General features: G+C 55.4%; 1 protein-coding gene across 1 annotated transcript in view; it reads left to right on the top strand.

Moving 5' to 3' along the window:
- Positions 1-14,282, top strand: part of HECTD4 (HECT domain E3 ubiquitin protein ligase 4) — a 187,886-nt gene that overhangs the window by 171,747 nt on the left and 1,857 nt on the right. Inside the window, exons 63-73 of the mRNA XM_065889553.1 lie at positions 681-904; positions 1,003-1,154; positions 2,530-2,636; positions 3,336-3,459; positions 6,369-6,559; positions 7,683-7,829; positions 8,900-9,019; positions 9,681-9,836; positions 11,477-11,580; positions 11,831-12,052; positions 13,995-14,161. Of these exons, the coding sequence (XP_065745625.1) occupies positions 681-904; positions 1,003-1,154; positions 2,530-2,636; positions 3,336-3,459; positions 6,369-6,559; positions 7,683-7,829; positions 8,900-9,019; positions 9,681-9,836; positions 11,477-11,580; positions 11,831-12,052; positions 13,995-14,161 (1,714 nt within the window). The remainder of the gene's footprint in view (positions 1-680; positions 905-1,002; positions 1,155-2,529; positions 2,637-3,335; positions 3,460-6,368; positions 6,560-7,682; positions 7,830-8,899; positions 9,020-9,680; positions 9,837-11,476; positions 11,581-11,830; positions 12,053-13,994; positions 14,162-14,282) is intronic.

Below are 14,282 nucleotides of genomic sequence, written 5' to 3'. Positions count from 1 at the left end.
CATATTATGGGGTGGTGCCCCTTCCTTTTTGAGCCCCAAGGAGCCTTTCTGTGCATGTGCAATGTCTCCCTTGCCCCAAGGATGGGAAATACATTATGTGACCTCTTGATCTTTACTCAGAACAGGGTTTAGCCCCTCTCTGTCCCGGCCATAACTGTTACCTCAAAGTGTCCACAGGAAACAAAGCCTGGCTATTTACCCTGTTCCTGTTGTTATTTCTATTTCGAAGTGCAAACAGGAGGCTGGTTCTAAATAGCTAACCTGGAGCCCACCTATCTCCTGTCTCAGGAAATGCAAACAGGGGGCTAGTTGCAAGTGTCCAGCCTGAAGTCCATCTTTTTCTCGCCCCAAGAAATGTAAACAGGAGGCCAGTTGTAAATGCCTAGCCTGGATCCCATCTGTGTCCTGCCTGAAGCAGACTGGCCCAGGAGGGGCCCATGTCACGGGACCGCACCTCATGGCACCACTCTTCACGGCAGAGAAGGCTGGGCGTGTAACTGAGGTGTGCGGGCAGAAAGGGGACACCAGGTCTCAGTGGACAGCTCATCATCACCACTAACCACCCATTACCCACTTTCAAAAATAAATCATTGATGAAAAGTAAATCAGATGCTTCAGGGCTTATCCTGACTTAGCGTGTTCACTGCAGAATCATTTGTCCTCCCTCCATTCTGTAACAGGTGAGAAGCTGGTGCCCGGGGCCAGAGAGGTGCTGACGGAGATATTTAAGAGCTGCGCCCACTCAGAGCAGATGCTAAGCCTGACACCAGCAAAGCCCATCAAAGTGTCTGACATTTATCTCAGCAAAGAGCAGATCAACTCCCAGACGCCAGGCAACCTCCTCCACCTCTTCTTCACCAATGTTCGGCCCCCCAAAAAGGTGCTGGAGGACCAGCTCACCCAGGTAGCCACCCCATCCCCGCCGCACCCGTGCTGGGCCTTGCGTGCCCCTGGGGCTGAGTCTGAGCCCCCCCCCCCTCCCCCCGCTCCGGTGCTCCGCAGATCCTGAGGAAGTATGGCGTGCCAAAACCCAAGTTCGACAAGAGCAAGTACAGCAAGGCGGGGAAGGAACAGCACCCCGGGAAGGTGGTGAGCACCAAGCGGCCCATCACCAAGCCTCCCGCCAAGGACAAGGCCGTGCTCAACAGCGCCAGGTGGGTGACCGAGGAGCTCGGAAGGTGGGCCGGGCAGGGGGACGCGGGGCCACCTCCTAGCAGGCTTCCTGGGAGGCTGTTGGCGCCTTGGGGGAGCCAGACATCCTGGCTCTTCTCTGCTCTGCTGCCGGGGTCCTTTTCGCCCTTGCCTTCGTCAGCTGGAAGAGAACGTTTCATTTTGCCCACAAGGATAGTAAAATCTGGACCATGCAGGCTGGAAAGCAGACCAGTCTGAATTAATAAAACATCTAAAATGTACAGAATTGTTTAAAAAGTCTAACTTCTTTTACCCACACAATAATGCACAGTTATTGTATGAAAGACTGTAAAGTGCACCCGTGCATATTGGAAAACACTGAAATACCCCCAACGTAGCAACTGCTTTTAACATTTAAGTGCAGGATGTTTTATTTGTGCATACGTATTATCTTGTTACATTGTAAATGGCTAAACTAGTACAATATTCAAAAGCATATGCAGTGAAAAGCCACTCCTCTTCCTCTCCATCCTTAAGCCTCCCAGCTCCCGTGCCTGAGGCTGCAGTGTCACTTTCGTAGCCTTGCAGAACTGTTCTGGGTGTACACGAGCAAGTGTACGCGTACCCAGAGGTCGGGAACTGTACAAAATGCCTGTACCTTGCTGTTTCTATTTACTCCTGATCTTGGAGATGATTCCATATCAGCACAAAAAGAACTTCCCCCGTTCCTCTTTTAAAGTAGCTCCATAATATTCCATGTGTGGATATGCACACATATTTAGTAGAATTTTCTTTAGAAACATGTTTATGACTCTCAAGTTGAAATTCAGGTAGTGAAGTACTACCGAGCAGAAGTCTCTAGAGGACTTGTTTAAGTCGTCAGAGAAAAAAGTGTCTTAAAATTTTATTAATTAATTATACATAAACGGGGCTTTTAAGTCAGTACTGTCCCATAGAGCTTTCTGTGACGATGGAAATGTGCGTTTCTCTGTCTGTGCTACTCACCACAGTGGCCACTAACCACACACGGCTGCTGAGCACTTGAAGTGCGGCGAGTGCCACCAAGGAACTGGACTTGTAATTTTAATCAATTTAAACTTAAGTAGCTACATCTGGCCAGTGCCTGCTTCTTGGACAGTACAGCTCTGAAGTATGTAGAAAGAATGTTTGAAAAGTGTCTCTTCGAGATTTTCCACATTTTAAAGCATCAAATTGTCCTCATAATTTGCTCAGGAAACTTTTCTTGGTCAGAACAAAGCTGATCTTGACCCCCGCCCTGTCTGAACCATCAGCTGTAGTTGGGGGAGGGTGAACGAATGCCTGGTGAGGTTCTGCATTCCCCCCACCAGGAGGAGGTGTGGGCGTGAGGAATTCTGATTCTGGTGCTTTGGTCTACAGCAGGACTGCCTTGAGCGAGAAGAAGCCCACTGTGAAGCCGAAGTCACCGGAAAAGAGCAAGCCGGACGAAAAGGACCCAGAAAAGTCACCCACCAAAAAACAAGAAGGTGAACAAGCAACTTGGGCCTGATGCGGGCTTGGGGCTGCTTCCATCCTAGAGATGGCGGCGCAGCCTGGGATCCAGCCTCTTTGCTTTCCCCTGACCGCCTGGCTCCCTCGGGTTTTAGTTTAGGCAGGGCAGCCCTGCCCAAGACTCGGAAGACATCCCTGGCCAACTGCGATTATTGCTCCAGGACTCCATCTCTGCTGACCTGAACTGATGGAGGTTAGAATAGCAGCTCCAGAAATACCATACTCCCAAGGGAAGAATAGATGATTGCGATTGAAAGTAAAGATTGAAAATCTGCTCAGAAATTTTCTTCCAGAAGGGCACTTACCTGGGACATTAGAACCTTATCTTTCTAAAGGCCCAAGCAGACTTGGAGAAAGCTATTATTGTCACAAAAATTGCCTAGTCAGTCGGGAATGTTTCTGAGATACAGAAAGACGAGACCGGGGGGAAAGCGCTGCACCACTTGGTCACCAGCCCGAGGAGGTGAGGCAGCAGCTCAGACCCGTCAGGTTGGGGGTTATGTGTGTCCTTGAGCAGTCGGGTGGAGACAGTCTGTTAACAGACCCTGGAGTGACGGCAGGAGACGGGGGTGGGGTTAGATGAATTGGGCCCTGAAAAAGAGGGTGCAGTGGGAGCATGTTGTGGGACCCCCTCTTCTCACCGATTCCTAACACTGTGAACACTTTTTCATCAGTCCCTGAGGAAAAGTACCTGACATTGGAAGGATTTCACAAGTTTGTTATTGACCGAGCCAAGCAAGACATCCGTAGTGTCTGGAGGGCGATTTTATCCTGTGGTTACGATCTTCATTTTGAGAGGTAAGAGGCTGTCAACCCAGTTGATACCTTGTGTAAAAATTGTTCTCAGAGAGAGTGGCACGGACGTATATACACTACCAAATGTAAAACAGACAGCTAGTGGGAAGCAGCCGCATAGCACAGGGAGATCAGCTCGGTGCTTTGTGACCACCTAGAGGGGTGGGATAGGGAGGGTGTGAGGGAGGGAAACGCAAGAGGGAGGGGATATGGGGATATAGGTATACCTATAGCTGGTTCACTTTGTTATACAGCAGAAACTGACACACCATTGTAAAGCAGTTATACTCCAATAAAGATGTTAAAAAAAAAAAATTGTTCTCAGCTACTAGACGCTTCCCCAAGCAATTACTCCCAGGGAAGCCATTCCATCTGGCCTGTTTTTAATGCCTATTGAGTTATTTTCCAATTTTTCCTAATTGTTTTTTTTTCAATATTTTTATTTTTATACTTTTTACATCTTTCTTGGAGTATAATTTATTTTTACATCTTTATTGGAGTACAATGGTGTGTTAGTTTCTGCTTTATAACAAAGTGAATCAGTTATACATATACATATGTTCCCATATCTCTTCCCTCTTGCGTCTCCCTCCCTCCCACCCTCCCTATCCCACCCCTGTAGGTGGTCACAAAGCACTGAGCTGATCTCGCTGTGCTATGCGGCTGCTTCCCACTAGCTATCTATTTTACATTTGGTAGTGTATATATGTCCGTGCCTCTGTCTCGCTTTGTCACAGATTACCCTTTCCCCTCCCCATATTTCCTAATTGTTAATGTGGATTTTCCAGCCTGTTTGAAACAGTGTTCTGTAGAACAGAAATTCACTGTCTCGCAGTTCTGGAGGCTGGAAGCCCAAGATCAAGGTGTCAACAGGGTTAGTTTCTCTGGAGGGCTCTCCTTGGCTTACAGACGGCCACCTTTGTGCTGTGTGCTCAGGTGGCCCTTCCTCTGTGTGCCTGCATCCCTGGTATCTCTCCCTCTTCTTATGAGGACAACAGTCCTATTGGATTAGGGCCCCACCCTGTGACCTCATTTAACCTAATGACCTCTTTAAAGACTCTGTCTCCAAATACAGTCACATTGGCGGTTAGAGCGTCAGCATATGAATTGGCGGGAAGGGGACATTTCAGTCCCTAATAGGGATGATTTCTTATTCCAAAGAATCTTTTTTCTTTGGACTCACATATTCTCTCCCACTCTCCATTGCCCTCTCTCACTCCCAGGCAGGAGCACAGCAAGGTCCCGAGTCACCAGGTCTCCAGGGCCAAACTAAATATGGTTTCCCCTTTCTAGCTGTAAGTGAATCCCAAGCAGGCAAGATGTCTGCAAACCGAAAGGAATCTCCCTGCTCTCGCCCTCTGGCTCTGCCACACACAGGCCTACACGCCCGTTCCCACAGCAAGATGTACTGGGCCTCAGAGAAGGAATGGCTGCCAGAAGCATGCTTTTTTAAAACCCTGTTTTCAGAGTTGAGAAATTGTTTACTGCTTGGCACCAGCACTTTGTACCTTCACTGAAGGCTCAGAGTCGATGCCCAGATGGGCCTTGGATCATGGTGACAGGGCCAAGTTCTTCGACTGGTTTTAGAAACCAGTAAGAGACACGACTTTGGGGGTTTTCGTTAAAAGCAGAATCACCTATTTTGGACTAGAAACTGCATTCCAAGTGAAAAGGGGACAAATTGGACTGCAAATTAATTCCAAGGTGACACATTTGTAACAGCTGAAAGGGCTGGTTCACGTGTTGTTATGGGGCCACGGTGATGACACATCCAGCCTGGAAGAGGGGATCACCTCCTGAAGGCACTAGGTCTCTCTGGGAGCACTCCTAGGGTAGGACAGAGGTGGCCTGCAGTGACGAGAGCCTGGCACCCGGCTCCACCACCTCCCTGAGACAGGTCCCTCTGCGCGATGCACCCTGTGTGGCATGTGACCCCCCTCGAGGTGCCACAGGTTCTGGAACGAGAGGCACCTGTCCACCCACCTGCCTGCCTGCAGGCCTTTCTTGGGTTAATAGCTCAATGTAGAATAAGGACACACACACTCGATAAAAACCTCATGCAGTATATTCAAACACAAAGGAGATTTCCTGTGATTCTGTGCCCAGGGGTAGTCACTTGGAAAGGTTTCAGTAAACACCTCTCCCAACATTTTTCCAGGAGTAGATGTTTCCAGTACTGTAGTGGGGAGCAGACAGGAAGTAGTGTCCTGCAGTGTGCTTTTTTCATTTTTCCACGTCATTTGATACTGTTCTACCAGATGACTTTAACGGCTGCCGAGCAGTCCGTTATTGGGGGTGGCGTAGCTTATGGCTGACGTTGCTGTAGCAAGGCAGCCCTCACAAACACACCTTTGCCTGCCTGCTCAAGGAGCCGCGTAGGGGAACCCTGGGGTGGGATCGCTGGGTAAAAGATGATGGCTTCAGTAACACCGGCAGCTGACACTTGCTGTGCCCTCGGAAGGGGCGGGGCACCGCGCTGTGTGCATCACAGGTGTCCTCAGCGACTCCTCCTGACAGCGCGAGGCTGTGCTATCGCCAGCTCCATTTCATAGATGAAGAAACTGAGGCTCAGGAAGTAGGTGTGCTTTGTAGCCTAGATTTCACCCAAGGACTCCAGTGCCCCGTCTTTAACCCTAAAGCCCTGCTGCCTACAGACAGCAGGGAGGCACGTGGGGGTGTGTGTTGCCGTCCCCCCTCCCCCCGCCCCGGCCTGCTCAGCTTGTTTCTTTAGAAAGGAGCTTTCCCCTCAGGACAGGCAGTTCCTCTGCAGTCAGCACCTTGGCTGGGCACCAAGAAATGCCTGGGAGGCGAGGCTTTCTTACAAAGGTCCTCCGGGAGCTGGGACGTGGCTGCGGAGGAACCCAGCAGTCCCCCAGCGGCCGCCGCCCCACCTTGCCTCTCCCTGCCCCCAGGTGTGCCTGCATCGACGTCCGGCACGCACACAAGGCCTCCAGGAAGTGGACCCTGGAGATGGACGTGGCGCTCGTGCAGTACATCAACCGGCTGTGCCGCCACCTGGCCATCACGCCCGCGCGGCTGCATCCCCACGAGGTGTATCTGGACCCCACAGATGCCGCCGACCCCAGAGTGGCCTGTCTCTTGAGTATGTGGCCCCAGGGGGATGCCGTTCAGGGTCCTCCCCCCGGACCGCCCTGTGGGGGCCTGCCTCATGACGGTACGGGGTGGTTTAGAAACACTAGATGCCCTTTCTGTGCCCATTACAAAAATCCTTAGGAACACCTGCTGTGAACAGGTGGGTATAAAAAGGAGCGAAAGACGAGCAGTTGTGATTATGGCCAAATTAAAGTTTGTGAGGCCTTATTATGTGCTCCTCGCAACCAAGCCAAGCAGCAGACACAGAAGTGCGGTGGCTCGGAGGCGAGACCCCTGCCGTCACACCCAGGCCCCTGCCTAGAGGCCGCCTCGGATGCCAGGCTGGCGTTGGGGGTGAGACGGGGTCAGGGCAGTCTGGTAGCGTGTGTCAGAGACATTAGCCTTAATTACAAGAGAGCAGCACGTTTGTATCAAAAGCTAGGAATGCACGCAACAGTAACGCGCACACAGAAACGGACATTCTCCGTAAATCCACCCCTGGAGCATAAGCCCTGTCACACGCAACAGGCCCTGGGCCGGCTCCGGCGCTGGGGTGTGTGCGCGCCTCGGGCCCCGCTTAGCCTGCTCACCCTCACTCAGCCACAGTCCGAGCCCTCGCTCTCTTGCGGATACCGCGACAGGGAACGTGGCCGTGAACTGTCCCGACGTCAGTCTCACGGTCAGAGAGGAGACATACGTGAGGGCAGACAAGTAAAATTCAGTGTGCCATGTAACAGTCTCCTGGTTTCAGTGTGTGAGGTCACACCACGAGGAGCTGGGGGAAAGGTACACAGGACTCTACTTTGTTCTGCAACTTCCTATGAGCCTGTAATTACTTCAGAGTTAAAAGTTAAAAATCAAATGGTACGCAGCCCCGGCACAGCCGCAAAGGCCGGCTGAGTGGACCCTCAGGTCCCCTCCGAGCCTGGGCCTCGCCCTCTGCTGCTGCTTGGCACAGGCTCAGGGAAGCCGGGATCTCTCACTCACCAACAGCCTCTGGGTTCCAGGGATAAAACCCACCGCGGGAGCCTCCCTGTCCCTCCCTGCCACCAGGCCACCTGCATCGTTCACAGACGGAGAGTCTCGGCCTCGCTGGGCCGAGCCCCCGCCTGACCGCCCCTCATGCCCTGCAGATGTGCCCATCGAGAGCCTGCGCCTGCGCTTCGCCCTGCTGCAGTCCCTGAACACCACGCTTGAGACCTTCTTCCTGCCACTCGTGGAGCTGCGCCAGACACCCATGTACACGCACAGCATTGCGGCCCTGCTGAAGGAGGCCAAAGGTCAGTGCCTGAGCCTCCTGGGCCGACCCCGATGGGTGGGGTCTCCGGCATCACCTGGACTCCTGCAGCTGCCCAGGCCCCCACCCCCCCACCCCCAGCCTGTCCTTGGACACGAGAATCTTTTCTGGAGCAGTGGTTCCACCCAAAAGCAGTTACTTTAATTATGCTCTGAAGAAAACAAATATGCTCTGAAAAACTAAATTTACTAAAAGAGTTTTCAGATTATTTAGAAATACATAAACGTAAAGCTCTGACTCACTAGCTGCCCCCAACGTTCCTGCATCCCAGCGACGACCATCACTAACAGGTGAGTCTATCCTTCCAGACTTTTCTATTCGCATACATATAGACACACACATTTGTCTTTTTGTTTTAAATCAAAAACTGGGTATCAGGCTTCCCTGGTGGCGCAGTGGTTGAGAGTCCGCCTGCCAATGCAGGGGACATGGGTTTGTGCCCTGGTCCAGGAAGATCCCACATGCCGCGGAGCGGCTGGGCCCGTGAGCCGTGGCCGCTGAGCCTGCGCGTCCGGAGCCTGTGCTCCTCAACAGGAGAGGCCACGACAGTGAGAGGCCAGCGTACCGCAAAAAAAAAACAAACAAAAAAAAAAACTGGGTATCCTCTTATACATTCTGTTGTGCACCTCTGTTTCACAGCTCTCTGCCTGTCAACACACACCCTCCTTGCCTTGCTGTCCACAGTGTAGGTGTCCATGTCCTTATTGATAGACACTTCCGCGGTTTTTATTTTTTGCTGTTTCAGAAGTGGCCACAGAAACCTCCTTATTCTTTATGTATTTGAGTTTGTATTCCTGCAAGCGAGGCGTCTCGTGGGCATGACAGGGTCCAAGGGTTTAATCCTGCGTTCACATTTGGGTGGAGACTAATCACCCTCCAGTGGAACGGGACCTCTTACGCCCCCAGCAGCACATCCCCCCAGGGGCCCACGGGCTGTCCCAGAAGAGACCAGACGGACCCACAGGGGACAGTGTGGCCCCTGCCAGGCCTCGGGGTGACTGGGAAGGAAGGGAAGCCACCCCATCCCAGCCTCTACCGCATTCCTCCCTCCAGGGCTGATCTTTTATGACACGAAGGTGACCGTCATGAACCGGGTGCTAAACGCCACAGTGCAGAGGACAGCTGACCACGCGGCACCGGAGATTACTCTGGACCCACTGGAGATCGTGGGAGGTGAGATTAGCTACACAGACCAGAGGATGCAGGCAGCAGTCCTTCAACTAGTTGATTTCTCGCACATAAGAGAAGCCTCTAGAAGTGGGAGTCCCGGGCTGCTCTGACATCCCTCGTTGGCGTGGGTGCTTCTGTTGCCCTGCTCTACGTCCCAGCCTGTGACGTCCCCCTCCAGTCCCTCCCAAGCTCCCAATCCAGGCAGCAGAGGGAGGGGGCATCAGCGGCACAGGCCGCGCCTCAGTGCGGGGGAGGTGGGCTTCGTTCTGGCCGTGGACATGCTAAAATCAGGGCTCTAGCACCGAAAAAGCGGGGAGGCTAGATATTGGGGAGGCAGCCAGGAGTCTCCGCCACAGCCTGTGAACGGACAGATGTCGGGAGGGGCACGTGAGAGGAGCCCAGGTGCGGGGCCTCCCCCGAGACACGTGGAAGGATGGGAGGGGCTGACCACGTGGAGAATGGGGTGGGGGGGGTGGAGGGTGGGGTTGGGGGGCGGGCTCCTCGAGGGACCCACGTGGCAGACGTGAAAGATTGAAGATGTTCCAGGAGCAGAAGGGAGGCAGTGGCTGCCCCCAGCAGGCCGGGGCCTGGCCACGCGGCTCTCCTGTGCTGGGATGCAGGAGATGGCCACCCGGTGGTTTTGGCACGTCCTCTCTCGTTCCAGGGGAGATCAGAGCCTCTGAAAACTCCTACTTCTGCCAGGCGGCCAGGCAGCTGGCCTCGGTGCCATCCTCCCAGCTTTGTGTCAGACTGGCGAGTGGCGGTGACCCCACCTATGCCTTCAACATCCGTTTCACTGGGGAGGAGGTCCACGGCACCAGTAAGTGGCACCCCGCAGGCCCTCCGGTCAGCCAGTTCAGGCTGAAGGCTGTGTTTAGAATGTAAACATTCCTGGGGTTATGTTCAGCCTGAATGGCCCGATATCTTACCCGTTAACAAGAGTCAAGCCACACCCTCATTACCCTGCTCTGCACAGAAGCCAGGACTGCCCCCAAGTGACATCTGTCCAGGATCTCCAAACCCAGTCCCCCTGGACTTGCCCCTGTCCCCTGGGGATGTGGCACCTGCCGCTGGCCTGGAACTTCAGCCCAGCACTGTCCAGGCTTGGGGACCGGGCTTCTGATCAGTGCTAGGAGTGCATTTCTTGCTGAGGAGAGACGCCCTCAGTGTGGATTGGACTTCTTTTCCAGGAAGAGCCCTTGGCTGAGGGTTGGTTGGGCCAAAAGCTTGTGTGTGTGCCCCATGAGAGACAGGGGTCTGGGGAGCCCTTGATCAGAATGGCACATCCTGCCATTTCACGCTGCAGGGAGAAGGAATGGCCGCTCAGAACATGCTCCTTCGTGGTCCTTTTCAGTCCGTTTAGCCCAGACGTTCAGGAAATGCGCTGTTTGGGAGAAGACAGTTCTTCCACTGGGCGCGCTGGGTGGGGAGAGCCCTTGGGGCAGCTCTGTTTCCCATTCCCGCCCTGATCACGGGACACTTCCCGCAGCAGCCTCCTTGCCGGACAGTGCCGTGGCATCCTCTGGGCACACCTCGGAGGCTCTCTGAGAACAGCTCTGTTCATTGAGATACCAGAACGTGCCAGGCCCAGGATCAACACCTTATACTCCTCATGACACCAGCACTGTCCCACTTTACAGGCAGGGAAACTGGGGCTCCACCAAGTTAAGTAGCTCCCCCAAGGTCAGCAGCATCACTGGGGTGCAAACCCAGGTCTGTCGGATTCTAAAGCCCAGCCCTTGGTGGCTTCAGCAGGCGGGAGTGTCCTGCTTCTCCGTGGAAGCGGCCAGGCCCTGACATCTGTCCCCAAGCAAGTCCTCCGCGTGCACAGCTGTCCTCAGTGCTTCCTGACCTGAGGACACTGATGGGATGCATGGGGAAGGGCAGAGGAGACCCAGCCACAGAGAGGAGTTTTGCAAGAAACCCAAAGGCACATTTGGAATGGCAGTAGGAGAGGAGCTGATCATTGTTGTTGCCCTTTGCGTGTGTCTGTGTGTCCATCCATTTATTTATGCTCTCACTGGACACACACTGAGCCCTGGGCTTGGCAGGAGGCAGTGCTGAGGAAAACATGGGGCCCTGCTCTTGGCCCAGCGCAGGGGACGGACACGGGTCCCACAAGCCCTTGTATCGGTGTCAGCTTGCAGCTGTGAGAAGTGACCCGCATAGGATCTGCCTTTGATCTCGTTGAATCCCTGGAACTAGCCTGGGAGGTGGGTACAGTGACTGCCCCCATCCGCTAGGTAGAGGCGCGGAGGCTGGCTCCGTCAGAGAAGTGATTCCCCAGGAGCCACGCAGCTAGTTAGTGGCCCCACATATTGGAGCCCGGATCTCCCAGCCCTTGGGCGGGTTCTGTTTCCACCCACCGAAGCCGCAGCCCAGGGGGCAGAGGAGTTGACTTCCCGGTGGGGACAGGGCCTGCGGGCAGGGTAGGCTGATAGGTCCCCACCTGTCCCGCAGGCGGCTCCTTCCGCCACTTCCTGTGGCAGGTGTGTAAAGAGCTGCAGAGCTCCTCGCTCTCCCTTCTGCTGCTGTGCCCCAGCTCAGCCGTCAACAAGAACAAGGTAAGACGCGAGGCCTGGGCAGCCAAGGCTGGTGGCCCAGCGGTCGGCTCCGAGGGGCAGGGGCTCGGCTCACGCGTGCGCGTCCTCATCAGCTCTGAGCCCCTTCACAAGCCTTCCTGGTCTGGGCGGTGCTCTTGCTGCTCTGGCTGGACATGCTTCTGCCTGCCGTGGGTCCCGTGGGCCTGGGACCCATGTTCCTGCGGGGAGCAGAGGCCCACGTCAGTCACTTCACCTCTGCCTCCACTTCCAGGGCAAGTACATCCTGACCCCAAGCCCCATCACCTACGGGGAGGAGCAGCTGCTGCACTTCCTGGGCCAGTTGCTGGGAATTGCGATTCGAGCAGATGTCCCTCTTCCCCTGGACCTCCTGCCCTCCTTCTGGAAGACGCTGGTGGGCGAGCCCCTGGACCCTGACCAAGACCTGCAGGAAGCAGACATACTCACCTACAATTACGTCAAGAAATTCGAGAGTGTAAGTGAAAAGCCCACGTTTTCTGGGGGACAGTGGGGCCCGGAGCAGTGCCCCTGGGGCCCTTATTGCCACCCCATGGCCTCTGTGTCCCCACCTGGGGACTGACTGCCATCTCTTGAAGAACATTAGGCTGCATAAGGCATCTCTGCTGGCCAGGCTTGTCTCAGGGGGACAGGAGCCTCAGTCTTCCCTCCCTGCAGACAGCAGCAGCCCAGGGGTGACTTAACCAGCCTGCTGGGCCTCGTGAGGACACAGGGGTGAAGGGTTCCCGGCAGCTAAAGGAGTAGAAGTGTTGGGTGGGAGGGAGCTGCTCCAAGCAGAGCCAGTTTCACTTTTAAGAGCTGGGTTTCAGAGGTTCACGAAGAGCACAGATCAGCTCTTGGGTATCACCTAGGCAGGGCGCTGGGAACGGAGCTCTTCCTCCCTCCCCTGTGCCTTGGAACACACAGAGATAGTGAGATCACAGCAGTGTCCGACCGTTCCCCTCCACACGCAGACCAGCCCACCTGTGGTCGCTGCTCAGGCTGTGGTCGGGTCCGTCCATTGGTTCGGCAGAGTCGCTGAGGCCAGGCTGGGCTCACGTCTGTCGTCAGGGAGCTGCCCCGCTGCTCTCCATTTATGTAAGGCCCACGCTGGAGGGCTGTGTTCAGAAGCCCTCACAGCGAGGCCAGGAGGGAAGTGAGGCTCAGAGCGGTGGGCTGGCCGGGAGCAAAGCCACTAGCAGAGCTCGGGTCTGGCCAGCTGGAAAGCCTGAGCTTTTTGGCCCACACGCGCTCCTCAGGTTAGAGACCATCCCGGCAGAGTGTGGAGGTGGCCCGTGATCCAGCCCTCCCCGAGGCCAGCGGCTCTTGCTCACCGGGGGGCAGACTTTGTGTCAGAGGCCTTGCGAGGCTGCTCTCCAGGGGACATCTGCTGAAGGAGGGGTTGGCCCATCGGCCTCCACTGGCCAGACTTGAGGGCCCTCAGAGGGGCCTCGTTGCCAGGCTTTCTGTAGTCCCCTTAGCTGCCACTTGAGGGAAGCCAGCACACGGGAGCAGCAAAGCCAGGGTCCTGGACAGCAGTTGGCTTCTCAGCGGAAAGAGGGCCGACGATGAATTGTTTAAAGGGTCAAAGCAGGACACCCTCCACGGGCTGGGGATTTATGAGTAGCTGCCAGGCGCTGCTCTGAGAAGTCTTCCCAGGGGCGTGGGTGGCAGCAAAGGCCTGAGGCAGGCAGAGGAGGTAAGATGGCGTCCAGGCAGACCGTCCAGCCAAGGCTTCTGTCTGGAGGGGATGGGCAAGGCCCCAGAGGGTGCTGGGAGACAGAACCACCCCGGGAGAGGCGGGGGAGGCACATGAACCAGAAAGAAATGCCCTGAACTTCTGTCGGGGGTGCCTGCCTGCGGCCTTCACTGTCCCGGGCTACAGGCTTGTTCTCCCCTGGGTCAGATCCCGTCCTCTCCTCGGTGGCCCAGCATGCACGTCAGTGGGCCAGATGGTGGAGGGGGTAGGCCGTGTACCTTCCACAGGTAGAATTAAGTCAGGGCTCTCTGGTGACAAGTGACAGAAACCCCAGGTCAAACCAGCTTAGGAAAGAAATTTTTTTTAGTGATTTGATCTTAAAACTAAAAGTACAGATACAGATTGGCTTCAGACAGGGTTGAATCCAGGTGCTCCAATGATGTCGTCAGTGAGTGATCTCAAGATGGCCCCAGCAGCACGAGGTGCGCCGCCTTCGGCTGTGTCCACACCAGGGAAAGAGGGCAACTGTAATTTGGGTCTCATTGGCAAGGCCTCAGTCACGTGCCCAACACTGAACTGATGGCAAGGCTGGCGGGCCAGGCCACAGTAGCCCCCACCCGAACAATGACTGACATCTGCCCAACTGGGGAAGGGGTTCCCTCTTCTGAGGGCCTGGGGAGCAGGGCGGCAGTCAGCCCCGCCCTGCCATGCCTCCCTCCAGATCAACGACGAGAGCGAGCTGGAGGCCCTGTGCGCCGAGATTGCCTCCCAGCACCTGGCCATCGAGAGCCCCGACGGGCCCAGTAAGCCCTGCTGCCGGTTCACCTACCTGACCATGGCGGGCGAGGAGGTGGAGCTGTGCAGCCGCGGCCGGCACATCCCTGTGGCGTGAGTGCGTGGGGGCCTAGGTCAGGGGACCGGCGGCTTCCACTGCGGGGAGGGTGTGAGGCAGGACGGTGGGCGCCAGGAAAGATGGTGGAGTATCTTCAGTGGAAGGACTTTATTCAGA

The sequence above is a fragment of the Phocoena phocoena genome, chromosome 13, assembly GCF_963924675.1.
Source record: "Phocoena phocoena chromosome 13, mPhoPho1.1, whole genome shotgun sequence".
NCBI lineage: Eukaryota > Metazoa > Chordata > Mammalia > Artiodactyla > Phocoenidae > Phocoena > Phocoena phocoena.
The sequence above is the reverse complement of the archived record's forward strand: the minus strand, read 5'-3'. Positions and strand labels throughout refer to the sequence as shown.